Source organism: Fundulus heteroclitus, chromosome 2 (assembly GCF_011125445.2).
Source record: "Fundulus heteroclitus isolate FHET01 chromosome 2, MU-UCD_Fhet_4.1, whole genome shotgun sequence".
Lineage (NCBI taxonomy): Eukaryota > Metazoa > Chordata > Actinopteri > Cyprinodontiformes > Fundulidae > Fundulus > Fundulus heteroclitus.
The window spans coordinates 29,469,319-29,491,999 of record NC_046362.1 but is presented as its reverse complement, the minus strand read 5'-3'; the positions used below and the strand labels follow the sequence as shown (position 1 = coordinate 29,491,999).

The 22,681-nt window shown below is 39.9% G+C and overlaps 1 protein-coding gene across 1 annotated transcript in view; it reads right to left on the bottom strand.

Annotated features, from left to right (window-relative positions):
- Nucleotides 1–251: 251 nt before the first annotated feature.
- The window catches only part of spon1b (spondin 1b), a 97,536-nt gene continuing 75,106 nt past the window's right edge, over nucleotides 252–22,681 (bottom strand). The window contains exons 8-13 of the mRNA XM_036152233.1: nucleotides 20,027–20,209; nucleotides 13,121–13,291; nucleotides 8,790–8,957; nucleotides 7,164–7,322; nucleotides 4,081–4,284; nucleotides 252–3,546 (exon numbers count right to left, since the gene is read on the bottom strand). Coding sequence (XP_036008126.1) covers nucleotides 3,386–3,546; nucleotides 4,081–4,284; nucleotides 7,164–7,322; nucleotides 8,790–8,957; nucleotides 13,121–13,291; nucleotides 20,027–20,209 — 1,046 coding nt within the window. The 3' untranslated portion in view covers nucleotides 252–3,385. The remainder of the gene's footprint in view (nucleotides 3,547–4,080; nucleotides 4,285–7,163; nucleotides 7,323–8,789; nucleotides 8,958–13,120; nucleotides 13,292–20,026; nucleotides 20,210–22,681) is intronic.

Here is a 22,681-nt window from a genome sequence, read left to right as displayed (position 1 = left end):
CTGATTTTATTTGTAGGCTCTTTCAGGCATCAGGCATTTCAATCAAAAATAGTGTTCTTCTAATTTAATAATAATAATAATAAAAAAATAATAATAAAAAATATATAATAATAACCTGAATAAAATTAAAGGCCAAGCATTCCAGTTATCTGTTTTAATATTTGTGCATAGTAAGGTTTTAGACTATTTTGTGGCTTTTCATATTGCAAATGTAATGTTAGATAAAAAAAAGTTCAATCATTTCCAAAGTCTTTACATTTACACTTTTATTGTAAAGGCGGTTTCTTACAAAATAGTTATGTGATACAGAAATAAAGAGAAACGACCAAAAACAACAACATAAGGAGAGTTTCCAGACAGTAGCTGCAGCAATCTAACTTTGGTGATGAAGGAAACTAACCAGCTGAAGTGTCCAAAAAAAAAAAAGAAAAACAACAACAAATAAAGAAAGTGACATAAACACTATATATATATGACAAAATCTTTTAGCAGAAGCTCAGATAATGACTGGCTGCACGGTGAGCTGTCCCAGTTGTTTGAAGACCGTAACAACTTCCAGATCAAAGCAGCAGATCAGCTCGATGTGACGCCTCTAAGGATCCATCCGTCTGTGATTTTTAGAACTAGCTGAAGCAGATGCAGCCAATAAGCTAACTGTCCTGTGGCAATAACTACACCTGATGAAGCATCATGCCACAAACAAAAAAAAGAAAACAGCACATGCTAAAAACAATGTCTGTTGATGCTATCGCAGCTTTAATGCTACATCGGCTGAAACAACAGATAAACCGCAGTACAGTATACAAAGAAGTAATCTGAACAGTATAAAACATCTCCACTTAATGTATCTGTTTATTAGGGGAAGGAGTTTTAGTAATTACATAGCAGTGTCTTCTATAAGTGTTGTTAGATTTACAGTACATTTCAGAGCCCCAAAAGACTTCTTGTACACTTGTCCATGTCCTGCAAAAAGCCCTAATTAGCTTCATTTGAGTCAAAAATAGCATTACTTTACTGTAACCTTGTGGTTTTGAGAAAAAAAAGTATACGCTGCTGGTATTAAATTGTAAAAAAAATAAATAAAAAAATCATAGTCATAAGGAAGAACAATAATCCTCCTATAAGGTTCAGTACTTGGATAGAAACCAAGAAATTCCCATTTGAAATGAGCTGTTTGGGAATCTACTTTATCAGTGGTGCTTACCTGCTGCGAGTTTGATGAAAAATGTTTGCAACTCTCTCATGGCCACAGCATTTTAAATGGGAAATTTCTGCCAGAGGCTGTTTTATTTTCCTCTCAGGAAAAATACTTTACAAATAAGCGGATTAGCTGCTTCCGTTTTTCTTTCTTTTTTCTTTTTTTGATAGCTTACATTGGGATGGCATCTAGAAATAATAGTTCACTATAAAATACACCATTTGGTGCTGCATGTTTCACACATAAAGTGTGACCAATAATTTAGCATACACTTTATTTTTTACAGGTCAATGTATCTTTCACTGATTCGGGGTATAAGCAACAGGTTTTGTTTCACTCTACAAAAAAATACTGAGAGAATAATGTAATGCAAGTCATCTTGAACATATATATTTAAATTAAAATGTTTACTAAAAATTGTATGTTTGTGTTACTGAAATTTGTGAATATGGTCTCTGTGTTAATATGTGATACATTTTAGCAGCCTGTTGTTATTTTCACAAGAAGAGCGGTGATAATCTATCATTAAAGTCTCAAATTGTCATATCCACATTACAAAGGTGAACTATAGGCATGGTGAAAGTTAATGACACCCATCTTTCAGTTCTAGGACTTTACAAATGAGAGCAAAACAGAACTGATCAGGCCTTTAACAGGTTCTAAAATTATGAAGATCTAACAACCGAAACACATGGTGTGATCACTTCTATAAAAGTAGGAATTTTGGCAGTTTGCTGCCCTGGCTTATAAATATATCAGTGACCTTACATAAGCAGCTGTTGCTGTTTCTCAATATGGGAATGGTTACCAGGCCATTTCCAAACTAGTTGAGTGCAATACTCTGAGAAGTGACACAAACAAAAGGCTCCATTTCAAACTCGACAGTCCTCAATTGGCATTTAAAGGTGAAACTTTATCACAGAAGATCTAGAGACAGTACATGTAAGTGTATGTTTTTGGGAAGGGTTGAAGAAGAAAGAATCCTCCACCTAAAAATTATATGACACCATGATATAGGTTTGCAAACCTGGATAACCGAATGAACCTCAAGACCTCTGGAACAATGTGCTTAAGACTAAGGCAGAGATGTTAGGCCATAAGGCACAGCAAAATGAAAAAGAGGGGAAAAAAAACAGTACATCGTGCCCACTGTTAAGCACGGTGGTGGAAGAATGATGATTCAGGCTTGTTTTGCAGCCACAGGACATCAATGCCTTTTCAGGCACTGAGTCGAACAGAAATGTGTCTTTAAACCAAAGTGTTCTACAATCAAATGTGAGGAGACCTGTCTGATAACTGAAGCTTGACCCACACTGGGTTATTAATAGGACAGTGATTGTAAACGCAGCAGACAATCTACACCAGAATGGCTGCAAAAGAAACAAACTGATTTGTCTCAACGGCCCGGTCAATGTCCGCACCCTAACCGGGTTCAAATGTCATGGCGGGACTTTAAAAGAGATGTTCAGGAAACAATTGATCAGACAAGTCAGGCAAAATTCCTCCCCAATGAAGTGAAAGACTAAAAAAATCAGACAAATGACTGCTGAGAGTTACTGCTGCTAAAGGTGCTTCTACACGCTGATGAATTGTGGAGCACTTTGTTTTTTTAATACAAAGCTTACTTCATTTGGGTGTCATCTTTGTTGAGTAATTAATGGAGAATGTGTTGTGTTTTTTAAACCTAAGGTTAAATTTAAATCACTTTAAAGTCTTGCAATAGTCAGTCTATATTTCTTACATATTGTTAAAATTGTTTTAAAAGGTTCATTTTTTTTCTGCCATGACTGCGTAGTTCAAAACTAATACTGCAGATCGTGGGGTGGTTGTTGGAGTTGGTAATGCTGAGGTTAGCAGAGCTTTTTTCATAGTTCCTTTAGAGCAGGTTTTGCAGGACACAGACATTAGTGTCTTATACTCTTTCTGTGTTCTAAAATGGAAACCATTCCTGTTCACTAATTTCTACAATGGCTTCACTAAACATCAAATCCTTGTTTACTCCTCTCATCTGATCAGTTTCTCACTTGCTTCCCGTTTCCCCTTTCCTCATTTTTTCAAGTATGAAACTAGCCAAATATCCTCCCCTTTTCTCACCTCCAACGACACAAAAAAATTGTTTCTCAACGCAACTTGAAATTTCCGATGTTGGCGACGCGCCTTTGCTCTCTGTTGCTCAGTAGTGGCCCCCTAACAGGGTTGATTGTTGCAGGCACGGATCTCCCTCCGGTCCTTGCAATTGCCCTTTGCCCTTCTCTTTGCCGTCCTGAAGCGCTCCTGTAAGCCTCCTCCGCAGGGTTTAGTGCAGTCCGTCCAGCTGGTCCACGGCTGCAGCTGGCAGTTCGCTGCACCTGAGCAAATAGGAGCGGCAGGGGAGGCTTCCGTCAGAAACTAACACCAGCGCAAGCAGTGACACTGAAAAAATTTACCACATTGCCAGACAGGACACTATAAAAAAAAATTTACAGTATAGTGCATGTTTGTACTTTGTTCTGTGTATCATTATTTGTGCATAGTTATGAATTGGCCCTATTTTAATTAGATCAGATTAAAAGTAAATATCTGAATTCATCTAAATACTTTTGTTTCTCTTAAGCAACAGCCTTTTGGAGTTTGCAATGTGACACATATCTAATTTAGTCTTTGTTCAGTGTTGACATTGTAGCTTAGGGCAAAACCTGCAAAAAGTAAAGCTCTTTGTTTTATTACATTATTAAAATTTCTACACATTTGCAGCTCTTTTCAGACTTTGGGTCTGTAAATTGCATCCTGTGAATCGTTGTGTTAATACATAGGGAAAATACGTTTTTTTTTTAATTCACGTGTTGTTCATAGGTATTGCATATTGGTTTTCATGCACTTTGCTTCCTGATGCATAGATTTACCTGATCCTTTGGCCTTACTCCTGCCTCCTCCTTTTGTGCGGCACTTCCTGATCTTGCATTTCTTCCTCTGGATGGTCTCAGGGCAAGAACTGCCTCCAAACTGCGGCTCCAGTTTGATCATCCGGGTGCGAATGGTGTGCCCTTTGCCGCAGGACTTGTTGCACTCCGACCACTCTGACCACTCTGACACCATGCAGTCCATCGCTGGACGAAGGAATGATAGAAACAATGGAAGATAAAGGAATAAGAGAAGAGAAAAAAATCCGGAAATAAATAAATAAATCCAAACATTTTGTCATGTTACAACTAAAACAACACTTTCTATAATATATTTTTTTGGGAGTGCATTTAATAGACCAACACCAAGTATTGTATCAATGTGAACTGAAAGGAAAAACATGAATAGTTTTGAAAACACTTTTTAAATAAAAATCTCAATGTGTATAATGCATTTGTTTTCAGCATCCCCCACTTATGTACTTGGTAGAACCACCGTTCTTTGGGACTATAGCTGCAGGTCTTTTAGGGTCGTTGTTGCGTTTTAACGTGAGCCTCTAGCCCAATCCTAAGTCTTTGAGGGCAACTGGTATGCTTCCTCCAATTTTTTGTAGGGGCTTAGCTAGGTCCATCCTCCTATCAACTCAAATTAGCTTTCTGTCTGTGCTAAAGATAAAGATCCCCAAATTACCATGCTGCCATCAACAATTTTCACAGTGGAGATGATGTGTTTCAGGTGAATCTGACTATAGCATTTCTTCCACGTTTTTGGCTGTGGCCACCATATGGTTTGTGGAATAAACTGAACACCTGATGACTTTTTTCTTGCAACTCCTTTGTCCACAGCTCCAACTGAGCTGTGACTCTCTGCAGCTCCTCCAGAGTTACCATTGGGCGCTTCTTTGATTACTGCTGTCTTTGCCCAACCTGTCAGTTTCAAAATGGACAACCACGTACTGTTAGGTTTGCAGTCTTTCCGTTTCAGATAATAGATTGAGCAGTTCTCCCTGAGATGTTTAAACTTTTGGAAAGTTTTATAACCTTATCCCGTTTTAAACATCTACACAACCTTATCCCATATGCGTCTGATATCTTCCTCCGTATTCACAATGCTGTTTTTTCTCTATCAAACATCTAAAAACCTTGTTAATATGATTTATGAGGTTTCTGTTTGATAAAGCAAACTCAACAGATCCTTTTATTTGATGGAACTTGCAGAGTTACTGCTGACTTTTTAAGCAGCCTTTCTGCACGGCCAGAGCTTATGATGTGTTATCACATTGCACAGATCAGTGCCCGGCCTGCAGAATCACTGCTCCCCCTGACACTGCATCTTTGATCCTAACAATTTAAATTATAAGCAAGTATTTCATGCTACACTGTGCATTTTAAGAAAAGAGAAATGACTGGGAGATGCACAGTGCAGGTTTTTGTTAAATCAATCAATCAGTATTGTAAAGAAAACAGTGACACGCGTGTTTCATATGTTGTTATCTAAACTATCCGACCCCGAAGGATGCGTCACCTTTTAAAACCTTAGTTTGTGTCCTTTAAGGAACCAAACGGACACAAACTGAAAATGACTTGCTATGCTCAAAAACAAATTGAAAGGTTTTCTTGATAGCTTAGTAAATATTCTACTACGCTAATTGTGTAAAGGCCATTTTCAAATATGATAACACCTTTATAGATTTGTAACTTTTTCATAAAAACTGCACCTTGACGGAGATCGTTCTGTTGACAGCGATACTTTTTTCTGCCATTTCAAACATAACATTTGCCTGGAAATTCAACATTAAGAGTAACTTTTTTCTGTTCTTTATTATCTTTTTTTTGATTTTTTGTAAAAGAAGCATTTGGGTCCTGACAGCTCTGACATTTTTCCCACTAAGATGAAAAATCTAAGGACTATTCTAGTTTATCGCCCTCTGCTTGTCACAGGATAAAATGCATCCAAGAATAGCTTCTTTGTTGCATCAAACTATGTTAATTAAATAGTTTTTCATTGTTCTCCTTTAATTTTTCTGGCTACACAGATAATGAGCGCTTCCAAGAGGTCAGATATTTATAGACTCAAATAACCAGGAGGTTGACCCTTCGGGCGTTGGTCAAGCTAAGGTTGGTGAATCTTCAGTCCTGCAGTAAAGGTGTCTTAATTGCATTATATTAAATTAAATAATCCTATTATTAAGTGTTTTCTGGGACATTTCAAGAGTACTTTCATTTTCATAGCAGTGATAAATATAGGCATTATAAAGTCCATGGCAAATTTAAGTGGCAATGGTCAGTGACAGCTGTTTGAAAGTACTTTATAAATGAAGTTGGCTCGACTCCTGGCACTGAATCTGTTGGCATGCTCAGGAGCCTGGGTTAGCATGGGATTAAATTGATAGTGAAACAGCTGTGTCCATTGTTTTAACTCAGAAGTGAATAACTAAAAGTATATTTCACACCAAAAACAAAAAAAACACAACTGCACCTTTCGAAGAGGGAATTATTAGACTGCTCATAAAAGAAAAAGTATAATCTTAGTGACATTTACTGGATGTAAAAAGTAGCCTCACCATTACAATAGCAACAATCAATAATGCATTTTAGCTTTGGTGAGACAACACTAACATGACCACACTTTGTGGTAAATCAGAATAGTTCAGACTAAACTGCACACTGATTAGCTCTGAATTCAACACACATGCCGTCCAATCACGTGTCTTTTTGCAGGAATAACAGCTGATCCACACAATCAGGATGAAGCAATAGACTGAAGACATCCAAAAAACGTTTTTTCTTGTTCTTATCACACATGCTGCAGTTCTGTTCCTGAACAATAGGGGTCACTTCTCAGAAGAAGAATACCACTCCACAGCAGGATGATTAGCAGAGGATGAGCCTAAACAGGAGATGTGTCACTAAACTCAGCTTTAATCTGAACAGATAAAATTTTACCAAAACAGACTTTAACTGACTTAATACAATGAAGCCACAGCCAAAAATGACTGGTAGCAAAAACTAAAATAAATCAGGTTCAGAAAGAAAAAATAGAGTATCCTGAACTACAGGGGAGAGTTTAAAATTCAAGGACTCACGGCATTCAGGCAACATGCACTTCTCTGTTTGTTCCAGCTCCTCTGTGCACTCAGCAGGATCAGACTTCAGCATCCTCTGACGGCTTCGAACTCCCCGGCCGCACGTCACGCTGCACTCACTCCAGTCCGACCAGGGCGACAGCATGCAGGGGATAGTGTCTGTGCACACACAAAGCCACGGTCACGCTTTCTAATGTGTAGATCAGTCACCTTTATTAGAGCGAACCAAAATAACTCGAGTATACTGTATAATAAGTGTGATAGTAGAGCCAAATAATGGCTCCGTAAGGACTTTGGTTATTTATTCACACTCAGATGTAAACTAACATGAATTCCAAGTCGGTTTCTATTTTACTTCTTTTAAACCTAAATGAACCCGCATAGCAACGGTGGGAAGAAAAAAATAAATATTGTGAGTAGGTTTTAGGGTAGCCGGCTATTTAAAGAAAGGCAGGAGTTGTGTGCGTGCAAATTTACAGACTCATCCAGTTAGAACTACGTGGACCATATGGTGAACAAAACTGGCTTTTTTTAAGCACAAAAATGGCAAGTATTTTTCTAATATAGAAAAAAAAAATTACATTTTAAATAAGTTGGTATTAATTTAATGCAAAATAAAACACAACACAGAACTGCATAACTTCTCCCAGTGAGAAAGTACAAGATGTGTACTGTAGGTTCTCTCATTAATTGTTGCACAGTTTCACCTGTGGCTAATTTATACCTTTAATCATGGAAAATGTTAAATTTCTTCTTACATTTTTACAACATTTCAACATCAGTGAACATCAAAGTATTTTTTCTCACAAATATGTGAAATTAATTTCAAAATATATAAGTTTTCTTGTGGAAACCTACTCTTTGTGGCCAAAAATGTATTTTCTTTAATCTACAATGGCCCTAATATGAATATTGTTTTTCTGGAAATTATAAAAATAAAGCCTTAATATTGTATGCCAGAATAAATAACCCTGCAAAAAATATAGTCATATTATGAGAATATAGTCATAATATTACGAGTGTAAAGTATTAATATAATTAGAATTAAGTCATAATATTGCAAGAAAACAATCATACAATGGTTTGCACAATTGTTTCAAAGTCCTGATTCTAATGATAATTTGATGCGTATGTGCAAAAAAGATTTAGTATTTTCCTATTTATAAAACCGATACCAAAATATAACTTTACCAGATGCTCAGCTTTCCTTATTTTAACACTTGGGGGAGGACCGTGCTCTTTTAAAAGAGTTCTCATAAAATTACGCCCAAACGGTGGTCTCCCGTCTCTGCCAGTTATTTTGGGGGTTGCAGGCTGAAAAGTTTGGGAAGCCTTGATCTAGAAGGCATTATAAGCATTGATGTCAAACATTTAAAGATATAAAAAAGCACGCTGCAGATTCAAAACAAAAGACCCATGAAATTGTGCAGCTGGTCTTAGATAACCTGGTTTGTTGTGTTTGGCACAGTGGCTTCATCTACTCAATCTTTTCTTGTGGCTCTATGCTGTATGGCTCATTTCTCATCTGTGTGGGGTGTACCCATCAGTGATGCATGTCTAGTAGCAGCGAGGTACAAATGCATGCACGTTTACCAATGAGAGAATATCAAGAATGACTAAACTCACGGCATTCGGGCATCATGCACTTCTCCACCTCAGCCACCTCAGTTTTGCACATTGATCCGTCTATAGGAGGCATCTTCACCATGCGCTCACGTCTTTTCATGCCAAGGCCGCAGGTGACGCTGCAGGGGTCCCACTCCCCCCACTCTGTCACCACACAGCTACTGGGAGCTGTGGGAAGCAAAACCAAACAACAAAAATCCAAATCACACACTGATGTTGACTGTTAATGGTACGAAACGCTTCCTTTTGTAGTTTACTTTTTTCATTTAGCAGAAACTAAAATATTTATTAATGAGATTAAAGTAAGATTTACAGAAGGGCCTGAATCAGAATGGAAATGTAGGCAGCACACTGACATCACATTGAAAAGGGATGTGATATAGCCTTGTCAAATATGAAGTTGTGTGATTAAAGTGACTCTAAAAGAGACGCTGGTTGATAAACTCTCAAATCTGAACTATCACTGTCACAGCCAAGGGACTGCACGTTTCATGCCAGGCTGTTTTAATGTAGAACCTGAAGAAAGTGTAAAAATTTAATAAACATTGACATTGTACATACAGTTGGAAGACATATTTTAATTACATATGATACAAAAATGAAAAACACACTTCAGTGCTGTAAAAAGCTGGTTTGAGCCTTAATGGGGCCATGACAACAAATAAAAACTTTCTGAGATTTTGGGAGTAGAATATGGTCTGTTGTGCACTGATAGCAATAATAGTAATAGTAATAGTAATAGTAATGTCTAAACTGAATACCAAAGGACCTGCTTAGGGGCGGTCAGCTTTGTTAATTTGCTCAAAAACGGTCAGATCAGACAACGGGTTGTCTTTCTACATAAGTTGTCTTTTTACGTATTTATATTCTCCAATCAGAGAGCACAGTCAAGCAAACAGCCTTAGCCCCTCCCCTCCTCCCCCAGCTGATGCACTGTCTGTCTTGAGAGGAGGACGGCGGAGCAGTGAGCAGAGGGCAGCCACAGATCAGCCTCCCTGTATCGGTTCAATTAACTTCACAAAGGTTGCTAAAAAGGTCAGCTGATATGTCCAATGTTGGTCTGAAATGCCTGAAGGTTCCACTTAGTCCCGAAAGACGAGAGAATCAAAGAAGAGTGGCTGGAGTTCATTTATGGGGATTTTCGCGTAAGTTGGCGACCACAACGCTGTCGGTACCTGTAAGTTTATTCGATTTATAAATGCTGATGATTTCAAATGTATGAAAGGTGTGTTTGTAAACTGAAAACCCCGGTTGACTACCTGACCAGCCAAACTGCTGTCAGCGGCATGATTTTCCTGCCACAGTGAGAGGTCTCTCTCCACCACAGTCCTCCACAGTTACCGCAAGCTCTCCTCCACAGAGACTGCAGTGACTGTGGAGGAGAGCGAGCAGATGAAATGGATTCCAGCTGCATATTCCTGTGTCGCGGGAATATGCAGCTGGGACAGCTGAGCGGCGGGCCGCTTGCGATGCGGTCTATGTGGCTTTTCATTTCGGTCCCACTGCCAGGTCAAAGCCTTTGGTCAACTTGGCCTCGCCTGTCCGACACCCTGCAACACAAACACTTCCACCAGTCATAAAACCATAATTTTGATTTGTAAAGGAGTGTCGTGCTGAGAAGCGAGGTGTGGATAGAGGAGGGAAGCAGTGCAGTGCTTGACCGTTTTTCCAAATATGGTTGTAGCCAATCAGAGTGAAGTCAACCAACCCTTTTACTGAGGAGGGTCATTTGGCCTTACAAAATAGCAATGTTATTTTTTTTTATGAAATTCGTTGGAGAATTTACATATGCAAGCAATATCAACTACATGAAATGGTTTATACAGTGATGTCATGGCACCTTTAAGAGAGAGCTAAATCTGATAAGAGCATCAAGAGAGGGATCTAATGAGACTGAAAGGAAGTACTTGAAGCTTTTCTCACTTATGCCAGATCATGTTTGACATACCCTGATTCAAGTCACAAATACCCACTCTACAAGTGAGTATTTGTGACTTGAATCTAATTGAAGCAGCCCCCAGAGTTTAATGAGACCTGGAGAGAGGCCTCATTACTGTTTCAGGTTGCTCAAACACCAGATGTGCTGCTGTTTTGGACTGCTTGTAGGAATTTCACTGTAGAGGCCTGAAGACCTGCTCATCAAGAACAGCAGCTGCCAGAAAGAAAGTGGTACCACACAGGGTCTGATGCTGCAAAGCATTTGCTCTTCTTCTTATCCTGCTGCAATGCCGGAAGTTTAACAATGACAGTCCGTTGACTTTTATTGGTATTTAAAAGTTTGCTAAAGAAAGAAATTCATGTTTTTTTTTCTTTGCTTCAAACCACAATTTGCATGGTTAAAAATTAAACCAGTTTACAAATTATTGATTAGGTTTTAATAATTCTTTTAAAGATATAATGGACGATCATCTTATCTATTGGTTGTCCCACATGCCAATCATTCTGACACGCTCACGTAACGCTGCTGTGTTCCTATAGTTTCCTCTTGATGGCTGCACACGTTTGGTGTTTATCCAGTTTATCCAGTGAGTTTCGGTTTCAGCCGTTCATTGTATACTCTGAAAATGGCTGAGAGTCACAAGAAGAAAACTGTCTTACAAGTTTGAGAAGAAGAGGAAGTGTTCAGAAGACAGAAATAAGACCAGAATGTATTTGGGAGATTCTTTCACACAATCCCCTTGAGGAGCTGAAGAGCAGGTAAGCAGGTCTTGTGCGTGCACAGATATTCAAAAAGGGACTTGGGCGTTTCTTACCTACATTTGCAGAAAACCATCCACTCTATCATTAATCTAACTATGTTTCAAAGGATTTATTTTTAAACCGAGTGGTTTCTTGTAGGGAACAACAAGAAGGACCTGGTTACTGTTTGAAAACACGTGTGGGTTCTTTTGAGTCCAAACCATGCATGTTAGGTTAACTGGTTACAAAAAGGGTGAGTATGTGCACACAAGCAAGGTTATCTGTCCTGTGTATCTCTGTGTTTTCCTGTGATGTACTCAGGAACTGTCCAGGGTGTACCTTGCCACTAGCCACTAACCATTGGAGAAAGGCAACAGCTCCCAGAAGACCCTGCAAGGAGTAAGCTGATACAGACGATTGAGAGGACTGCCTATGATGTGATTTGAACTGTATACTAAATCAGTTTGCCCAGATTCAAATTCTAAAATTATTTTAGTCAACTTAACTAGTGCTTACATATAAAAACAAAGCATTTAAGTATAACAGACAACAAATGTAATATATATATAAATGCCTTTAAAGCACCCAATAACGTTTTCATATTTTGGTATCATCCTAAAGGAGGCTGATAAGTGCACACCACACTTTTCAGATTTTTTTGTTGTTTTTGGAGTTTTTTTTTCCCAATAAAATTTCCTTCTACTTCTTTGTTTTGCTCTACCAATTTAAATTTCAATAAAATAAATTGAACATTTAGGTTGTAATGTGCCCCTAAATAAAATCTGGTAAAACCAGTTGGTTTCAGAAATCTTAGTAAATACCTTTGTTTAATTAATTCCCAGTACAAGTAAGGCTGTTATTTGAAGGTCTTCAGAGAAGGCAGAGAAAGCAAATTCATGGAACAAAGTTCTCTGGTAAGATGGGTTCAAAACTGAACATTCTGGCTGTCGCTCCCTGCTTGCTCAGTATGAGGGATTGCTGCAAAGCCATGGACAATGCAGACGACTCTCCCTGTAGCACTATGCTTCTCCAGGAGTGAATGCTGCTTGTCGGGACTTTGAAGCAATCAACTGGTTCCCTTATATAGGAAATTTTGACCAATCTCTACAATATGATTGAATTTGACTTTGTAAAGTGCCTCGAGATGACATGTTTCATGAATTGGTGCTATATAAATAAAATTTAATTGAATTGAATTCACCATGTTTCACAGAAAAAGAACAAAAACACCCTGACACTGTACTCACATGATAACATAGTAGTGGCGGTATCATGCTGTAGCTATGATTTCTTTTACAGCATGAACTGGGAAGCTGGCCAGCCAGGAAGAAGAATTGAGCTAAATCCTGTACAGGGAAATCCTGGATTTTTCACACTATTTGTAAAATCATGCAGTATTATTTTCTTTCCGCTGCTACTTTGTTACGGGCTGTCACATAAGATCCTGATCAAATACAATGAAAATCCTGAGTGTAAAAACTGCTGTGAGTGTTAATTCCTCTGTATTTTAAATGGAGTGACAGCTGGAAAATTGAAAGGGTTTGTAAACAGGTACATCATTATCACATTAAATGCAGATAAAAAAAAAACGTTCTTTAAATACTTGTGTGAACATAGTGATACAGGCATTGCATCACTGAAGGCAGACTTACAGCATTCGTCGTTGACAACACACTTCTCAGTCTCCTCAGTTTGAAGCTGACAGAGCGAGCCGTCCTCAGGATACTGTTTGACGTATCGCTCTCTGGACCTCATCCCCATCCCACAGGAAACACTGCAGGCAGACCAGCTGATCCACTCCGACATCATGCACGTTGAAGGCTCTGTCCACCAGGAGAAGAAACGGGTGCTATTTAAAGAACATGTATTGGAAACTTAAATTTTACTCTTTGCATGTGCCCTGTGCACTATGAAATTAAACAACTAACATGGACTCTGTGTCGCCCAGAGACTCCATAACATTTGATCAGAAATGTGTGTGTCTCTTCTTTCTTTCACCTCTTCTTTCTCTTTTTTTTTTTCTCGTCTTATTTTTCTTTTACTCTCCTACTTTCCCATTGTAGTGTCCATATATTTTGAAATTCTCCCTGCAGGAATCACAATAAAGCTATTTACACGCACAAATCAAGCGGAGCATTATGGCGAAAGCTGTTTGCTCCACTTGTGAAAGTAAAATCTGTCGAGCTCTATTTGGCATTAAGATATCAATTTTTATTGCCACATTGCTAGACAGGACACTGGGGGAAAAAAAAAATAAAAAAAGAAAGAAATGTGTTACAAAAACACTATCCTACTTCTCAAAGCTCTTACATCAAAAGCACAAAAGTCGTGATATTCACCTAAAACATTTCCATGACGCTTCCAAGAAAGAATTTTTTGATTTTACTGCTTGAGATCATTCTGGCTGTTATCAAATAGTGAAAATACTAACAGTTTGTTTCAAAACCTACATACAAAACCCCACACTCACAATAAGCAAAATGAGATCAATGAATGGGTTTCCTTGTTGTCATAAAACTGGTTCACAAAAAGAATGACTCTACTGACCATTTTTGTAGCTCAAAGTAAGCTGATCATTATCTAAATTAGTGGTTCCCCACCTCATTTACTGTGAACTGGGTGTTCTGTATCTTCAACAACTGTTATTTTCAGTATGAGCAAAACAGGCTGACAATCTCTTTTGCATAAGTTACAAACTGAAGCTAATGCAAAAAATACTGGTGGGTGAAGAAAAAGGGAGGTGAATATAAATTTGTGCTTGGGCAAAAAAGAAAAAATAGAAAAAGAAAAGCTTATTTCTAAAGCAGCATTGTGTAACCTTTGGCCACTAGGGGGCATTAGACCTGTAACTTTCAGGTTTAGTGCCACTGGCAACACTGCACAGTTGCAAAACTGAACAGTCTCCGTGTTTTGGGCAGCACCCGCACAGTGTGCAGGGGATAATAGCCTCAATCTGTAGGTAATGCTACAGATTGTTATAACTTTGGAGACTTTGATATTGTTTTGTCAAATGATTACACTTTTCTTTGTTATTTTCACAGGCTGCACCTTACTGAGACGAGTGTGCCATGGATAAAAGGCTCATAGTTGTGAGTAATAGTGTGACACTTTTAAGTTAGCACAAAGTGACCGATTCATCTTTGTTGGTAAATTTTTTTCTTTACACAAAACCAACGTTAATAATACTGTTCAAAAATATGTGATGGCACATGTTATGCAATTTTCATGTGTTTTGAGGAATAGCCATCATTTTTAAAATCTTGTTCTAATGGATGGTTGTAAAAACCTTGATAACTGCAGTCACAGTGTCTATATGTCTGGCCGGGTGTGAACTTTACTTCACTCTTAATATAGACTTGCTTGTCTGTTTAACTGTGATTCACTTCAGCTTTTACTGTCATGGATCAACAGCTATAATGAGCCATAATGAACGATATATAGAAGTCCAGGCTCTGTTAATACATGTTTCTGGTATGGATTTGTATTACAGGTGTGGAAGGGCAGTTTGACATTTTCCCTAAATGTCAAGCAAAACGTTAAACAACATGAATTACTACTTTGTCTAAACCATTTAGATTCATCAATAGGCTGGGCTAAAATATTTTGCCCACAGATGATGTTTCTAAGATCTTAAAATTCTGGAAAGTTTATGACCAGAAGATGATATCACCAAACTATTAGAATAACTGTAAATACATGTGAAAGCATTTCTTACAAGCATGAACCTGCATTTCCTGCACAACAAACTTAAAAAAACCTTCCTGCAGATAATAAAGATCAACAGATTGTTTCTGTCTGCAGATTAAAAGAAAGGTTTGAAAAACAGTATAAGGAATTTTGACCCTGAAAGGAAAATGGGCAATATCCACGCATCTTTAGAAGAGACAAACACCCCGAGGCAAGGAAGTTTGAATCCAAAATAATCTCCAGCCTGATCACCCTGCAAAATGCAGTTGCAACGTTTTTGGTTCACCCAAAGATATTGTTATTCAGTTAAAATTAATTCACGAGAACAAACCGCATCCTGCTGGAACCCAGAATCTCACCAGACCTTTAGATCTTAAGTCAAACGCTCTCCCAGTAGAATGATTTCAAAGGAAGCATGACAGGAATATCTGTCCCTATCCTCTGGTTATAGGACACCTGCCCCTACAGACTGAATATTCCACACAGGATATCAGCCTCTTCACTCAGCTCAAAGTTTAAAGAGCCGTTTTCAAAGGGTTCTTCTCTAGAAACTGTCTCAGCTCCCTTTTTAATAGCACTAGTTGCCTTGGGGACTGTCCTATTCACGGCCGGGGCCCGAGGGAAACAAAGTCAATATGTATGACCTCGGCTTGTACCAGCTGAAGAGTGAACTGGTGCTTCTCAAGCTTAACAAGGCTTCACTCTGCCATTTTTTTTATCACTATTAGCCAGCATGGTGCTTCAAGATCCCCTTATTATTTACTTGCTGAGAGACAGTGTGCAACCCTGGCTCCTTTCTGCTGAAACCCGGCCTGTGTCGGTGGAGCAGATAGCAAATCAAAACTGTGAAAAGAGAGGCTGTCAAAAGCAGATGATTATGTGGGACTAGACCTTGTAAATTGGAGATTTCTTTCAGCAATGATCAATGAGCTCTGACAATCCTAAATGGATCTTTCTTTGACTAACAGCGCTTGACTCTCATATACTTCCAACAAACTAATGTTGCTTACCAGCTGCAGCCTAATAAAGCAGAACTAAGTGAATCATTAATAAAAGATACAGGTATCTCAACCCCGGTAGGGACTCCGGAGAGTCGGAGTGTTTTGCAGGAATATTAATCACCCTGAGTGTTGCTTCCCATCCTGCCCCAGCATGGACCCCACAATTATCAATCTCCTGTCGCACGCTAACGGAGCGCTAAATGAAAACAAAGGAGAAGTTCTTGGGAATAAAAAGCTCTCCATGTTGCTGTCTAACAATCGATAAGGTGAGCAGCGGAGGGTGGAAGCGTGGGTGTCTGTGGGAACCTCCTTTAGCCTTGAACCTTTTCCATTGTCTGATTACTAAAAGACTTCCTGGGAGTCAAAGTGGGGAAATGAGGAGACAGCTGACAGACGCTGCCTTTCAGCGTTTGTTCCAAATTGTTGTTTTTTTTTCTTCTGGTTACGTGTGTGCTTGTGCAGAATCAGCATCCGTTCCTTACAGTAAAAGAGAATAAACGTGACAACTGAGTTGGAAATTAGGGAGAAACATTTCTACTTTGACAGAAGAGAATGCATAGGAAATAAATACAATAAAAGTTCCTTAACTTCCCGGCTTTGTCTCTAAATCCTAATTATCCTTCTGAAAAAAGACACAATCCTTTATTTGTTCTGGTTAGCTGTGACATGATGAACACATGGGGTGTTGATTTCTTTGATCCTGAGATAAACACAATTAAATCCTTATTTACAGATCCTGGATGCAGAAAGCTGCTCAGACTTTACTGCTAATCCAGACAATTTTCAGTGCGGTGATTAGTCTGTATCTAACGTGGGATGTCTGCTTACATCCATTTGATCTCTACCTATCACCTTCAAAAATCTGTGGTCTTATAGGGGCCACATTTTGCCATGAGAGTCAGAATGTAGTGGATTAGTGGGAAGCATAGCTGTCTTTTAAACCCCTTCACCTTCTCACCAATCCTTTTTGTGCAGTTCATGGACAGGAACTCAGGTTTAGTTGTGGCGTGGAGGCCATTAAAAGCAGTGGTGTCCAAAGTCAGTCCTCAAGGGTCAATGTCCTGCATGTTTTCCGTACTGCCATGGTTCACTGTAACCAAATTTAATCGGTGCTTAATTAGTAGGCCTCTGCATACGTTGATGGCGGACTGAGGAGGTAAATCAGTCCTTTGAATCAGATTTCTCAGGGCAGGGACAAATCTAAAACATGCAGGACATCGGCCCTTGAGGATGGGAGTTGGACACTGCTGCCCTAAACAATAATGCAGTTAGAAATCCTCGTTTGAAGCGCCAAAAATGAGGAGTTCAAGTATCTCAATATCTTGTTAACAAATTATGGCGGGATGGACCAGAAGAAGAATACATTAATCGGAGCCTTGTCTGTAGTACTGCAGGTGGTACACCAGTCCTTTTGTGGTAAAGAAACAGCTAATCCAAAAGTACAGCTCTGGATTCACCAGTTTGAATAAATTCCAACCGTCACCTGGGGTAGAAATGTATTATGACATAAAGACTGGGATTGTGGATACACATAGCTGAAACATTTAACTTCCACAGAAGAGTGGCCGAGATTAGCCTTAGAGTAGATTAGCTGATACATTACATCGAAGAGACACAGCTGAGGTAGTTCAAACATCAGCGTTGACCTGGTACCTTTAAAGGGACAGTGTGTAACTAATTTTGCTTTTAATTTGCAAAAATGAAGGATTTATATACATATTCTACCAAAGACTAATACAAATTGCACGAAAAATGAAAGCCTTATCATAACTTAGAATTAGAAGTTTATAAATACATAGGTGTTGGTGCACCCACTGGGAGACACTGTTTCTGATTTCAGCAGCCGCAAGAGGCCAAGCTTGTCAGCCATACGCATTTTCCCATTTTTCTATATGACGATGTGCTATCACTGAAGGAAGAGTAGAAAACAAGCAAAGATGACTGTAGATCATTTTGTTTGCTGTTTTCTGTTAAAACGGAGGACCGTCCATACTCTTTTTCCACCAAGAAGGAAGAGAAAGTCACAGAGAAAATAAATAATAACCGAGAGAAAATGAGAGTTATTATTAATAGTTAGAATTATTATTACCAGGTGGAGTGTAGATAATTCGTGAGGGATTGGGGATTCATAACAAATGCGGAGGTTGCAGCCTTTCTGCAGGACAGGTAAGTTAAATTAATATAACAGTGAAGATTATTTTGACGTTACATTAGAAACAGGGCAGTATAGTCCAGCATCTACTCTGTCCTCCAGGCAGAGACGAATAGCTCTCCCTCTTAGGCATATGCAGAAGGGCGGAGTGATATCAGCTGGTTCACAGTGTCCACAGCACAGCAACGTGAGCGCGTCTCTTTAGTCGTGTTTATTGTTGTTTTTTAGAGCCAAAGTCAGTGACTTCACGTTCAGAAACAAACCCAAAAAATTGCGACTCACTGGATTTACAAGTGACTTTAGAGAAAAACAAAAAAAACAAGCGGACTTGGCAACAGTGGCAAAAACCATTTGACGGTAGCTATTAGCTATTAGCAGTAGCTTGGTACCTAATACATGGAGGGCATGTTTACAATGTCACATTTATGACACTCAGCGGCTTCTGTAGTATAAGGTGACCAGATTTCTCTAATGAAAACCGGGGACATCTCTGATTTCTTTTAAGCGGGGAATCTCTGCCTGGGGGTTGGTTTGTTTTGCCTGATCTGCAACGGCCCAGCTCTTCTACTACATTAGGGACAGTGCCGGGTAAATACCTCGTTGCGCTACACTTTTTACTACATCATGATTCCCTGGGACAGGTAATCCAAAACGGAGACTGTCCCCGGAAAATGGGGATGTGTGGTTACCCTACTGAAGTAGGTACTACACACTTAACAGCGAGGTCCTTAGCAATTAATTTAGCTCACCACTACATGGTGCGCCAGTGTGTAAATCTTACACTTTAAAGGCCCAACTGATTCTGAAGTGATTAGTATGTATATCATTTTGGTAGGTTTGCCACTTCTGGCAAGGGTTATCATTAATAAAATGCAGGGAACCTGTGTGCAACTTAGTGTGGATCTCAGCTGGGTCCCAAATGGGAAATTTCAATATATGGGCTGATCAGGTAGTGAAACTATTGGCCCACAAACAACCCTGCTTGGTGTGAAAACCTCAAACTCAGACCCCATTGTGTGTTGCAATAGTCATTTTATCCCAGTTGTGAGTAAAACTGTGGGCAGTATATCATTAAACTTTAAAATGTTAGAATGTTTAGATAGATTTAATTGCACTGCTATATGTCATACTCAAACATAGAGCTGGCCACTTATGACTGAATCAGCCATGGCTTATGTTAGTGCCAGGTCTACATAGGGCCTTTGTCTTAATTTGCCAAAGTGTGGAAGGGCCTCAGTGAGATAAAGCTGACCCTGTTAAAATAAATTGAAGAATAGTGTCTTCTTGGAATCTATTTTTTAATTTGAATCTTCTTTGTAACCCAAAAAGAAGGAGAAGGAATAAAAAGTAGAGGAAAAACAGAGAGGGAGGAGAGTAAAGAAAAGTAATTCAATGTACACTTTGCTTTTAACTCATGGACGCAAGGAGTACCATAGACATGTACGTGTTACTGTGTTTTGACAAATCACTGAATCTATGCAAATGTATGATGCAACATTTGAACAGTTGCACTGCAACATTTTAGGAATATAAAACAAGTTAAAGATAAATAGTTTCCCCCAGTTTAATGAGTGAAAATAAAGAATTATCTTAGTTAGCAATAAATCAGTGCACGCACACACCATTCCACACAACTACATGTTTTGTTTGGAAAACAGGCTGCCAAGTAATGGTTATTTATTTTCCAAATCGTTGTGTGTAAGTGTGTGTATTCTTACCCTCCATACTGCATCCTGGGGCCATGCAGGGCTGGAAATCCTGGGTGTGTGGGCAAGGTACGCTGAGGTCCAACTGAGCCTTCAGCATCCTTTGCCTCATCCGTCGACCTTTGTCACACGTGGCGCTGCTGCAGGCTGACCAGGGAGACCAGGCGGAGTAGATACACGTCTCTGGTGTATCATCTAAGAGAGGTAGATCGAAAGATAACGAAAGGATGAGGACTAATTTAAACGTCTTTCCTATAATCCGGGCCAAGCCTGGGGTGAAAAGGTCAATGTGGACAGTTTAATTGGCATTTCAACAGATTAACAATCTACTTTACTGTGGATGAGCCAGCTTGATTTTTTTTCCCCAGGTGCAGTGAGGACAGAGAGAATTACTTAACACTGAATCTTAATGTGATTAGAGCACGTATCGGACCACCAGAGTCCATAAAAGGACATACGAGCAAGAAAGGAAGCAGCAGAGGGATTCAGGATGAGCATAAGAGAGGAGTGTGATTTGTGACTGTCTCATCCAATTATCAGTGGAAGCAGAGGTATGAGAAGTAGCAGGGGTATGGGCTTAAATTAAAATTTCTCTCCTGGGAAAATTAGAGGAGGTGGTGTGAGAGACTATACTGTGAGACCTTGGGGACAAACCCTAATGGCCCCAGTTCTCTGGGATAACGCATAATGACAGAGGAGAAAAGAGCGGAAATGGTAAAGAGAGAGATGGGTGGAACTGTAAGTGAAAGCGTTAAAGGTCCTGGCAGACCAGAGAGATCAGCCTGAATAGAACGTCTCCACTTCAGTGTCATCTCACACAGAAGCAGGGAAGAAATCCTGGACAGGTAGAAGAAAAGAGGAAGGGAAAAGGTGGCAGGAAAGAGGAAACCGGTAGTGACTCACTGGGGGAGAAATTTATTAGACAGCTAGAGATCCTTGTTAAGATTTCTGCCTTGTGTGCAAAATCTTGCACCCCTACAAACATTATTCCGTGTAAAAAATAGGTATAATGGACAAGCACTGGGGAAAAAACAACACCAACACCAAGTCCTTCATAATAAGCTTTTCACTGAGAGGGAAAAGAATACTGATATCTGAATAAATTGCAACATTATCTCTGGTCAGCTAGGATACAGAATCATATTCAGCTCTAATGACCAAGGTTGTGCACACAAAGCCAGGACTTTGACTTTAGTTTGACGTTCTCTCAGTATATCGACATTGAAATACAAATATATAAACTATTGAGTGGATTAAACATTTAAAAAGAAATTGTCCAGCCCAACCAAGTCGCAAACAACAAGGACCTAAATTCACACCGAGAATAAAAGAGAATGGTTAATGGAAAATGCCTGCCTCTATTCAAAGGGGGGCGGGGGAGATGTTCAAGAACAACTTAAAGTTTCTGGCTGAGGAAGAAACTGCAATTTCTGAAGAAGCCTTGGATCCAAAGTAAGTATGGTCTGCTTGTCAGGATTCTCTGTGCTGCTCTACTCTAACTCTATTCCACAGGTGTGTCTGGTTGGCTGAGGAGGCGTGGCCCACACCTGCAGCTCGTTGCAGGCGGCTTCCTCTGGCTTCTTAAGCAGAGCGCTGACAGATGGAAGACGCCAGAGCCTTAACCAGTCGTGGTACGACGTGGCCTCTGTCCCTACGCTCGGACACCAGCTTGTGAGTTTTTGCTCTTCGTTTTTTGACTAATCTTTGGATCTCTGTTTGCCTCAGATTTTTGTGCTTGGATGCACTCACCCGTCTTGACGTCTCGTTCCGAAGAAACAGACCAGCAGAACCGCCTGCTCAGATTTTGCTCTGGCGCTCCCCTCATACTTCCTGGATGTTACCCAGCGAGGCCTGAGTTCCCCTCTCCCGGTTCTTGCTGGTTCTGCATTCACTCTGGTCAATCCATCTGTCAACCGTTGCCGATGAGGTTCGCTCAGGATCCCTCGCCAGTTACATCAGCCGTCCTCAGCCACCAGCCGCCTAACTCCAGCTGAGTAGAATCATAGAGTATTCCCGACGCTACTTCTTCCCGGTTAGGTCCGCCCGGCTAAATGGTAAGCAGCGCACTTCTAGCTATTCCCCTGGTTCAACTTTCAGAGTTTCTGACTTCCTCTTTCTTACAGACTCGCCAGCCTTGACGTTCTGACCCAGCCGACTCACCCGTAGTCCCGTCCTTAGATCTGCTTGTTTCTTATAATAAACATCTTAAAACTGTGTTTTGCCTCCCGATCGTATCTGCATGTGGACTCGTCACCTGAAAACCATGACAGAAGAAGGCTCTGGCCACCAAAGTCCAGCGGATACGTTCGGGCGGCAGTTAGCCGCACAGCAAGAACAGATGCAGTCGCTAGGTTTAGCCGTAAATTCAACACAGGAGCAGCTTCATAGATTAGCCGCTCAGTTTAGCCAGCTCATGGACACAGTTACTTCCGCGATGACGTCGCCTGTCACTCAAAACATTAGCACCCCGCCTCCCGTCGCTCCGAGCACTGATAATCAGCTTTGGGCTCCGCCACTTGAGAGCGCGTCACCTAGTCCGGAGAAGTTCTCTGGTGACCATGGGAGTTGCGGAGGTTTCCTTTTCCAGTGTAAACTGGTGTTTAACCGATCCCCCCAGACTTTCGCCTCAGATGAGGTTAAGATATCTTATGTACTACGACTCCTAAC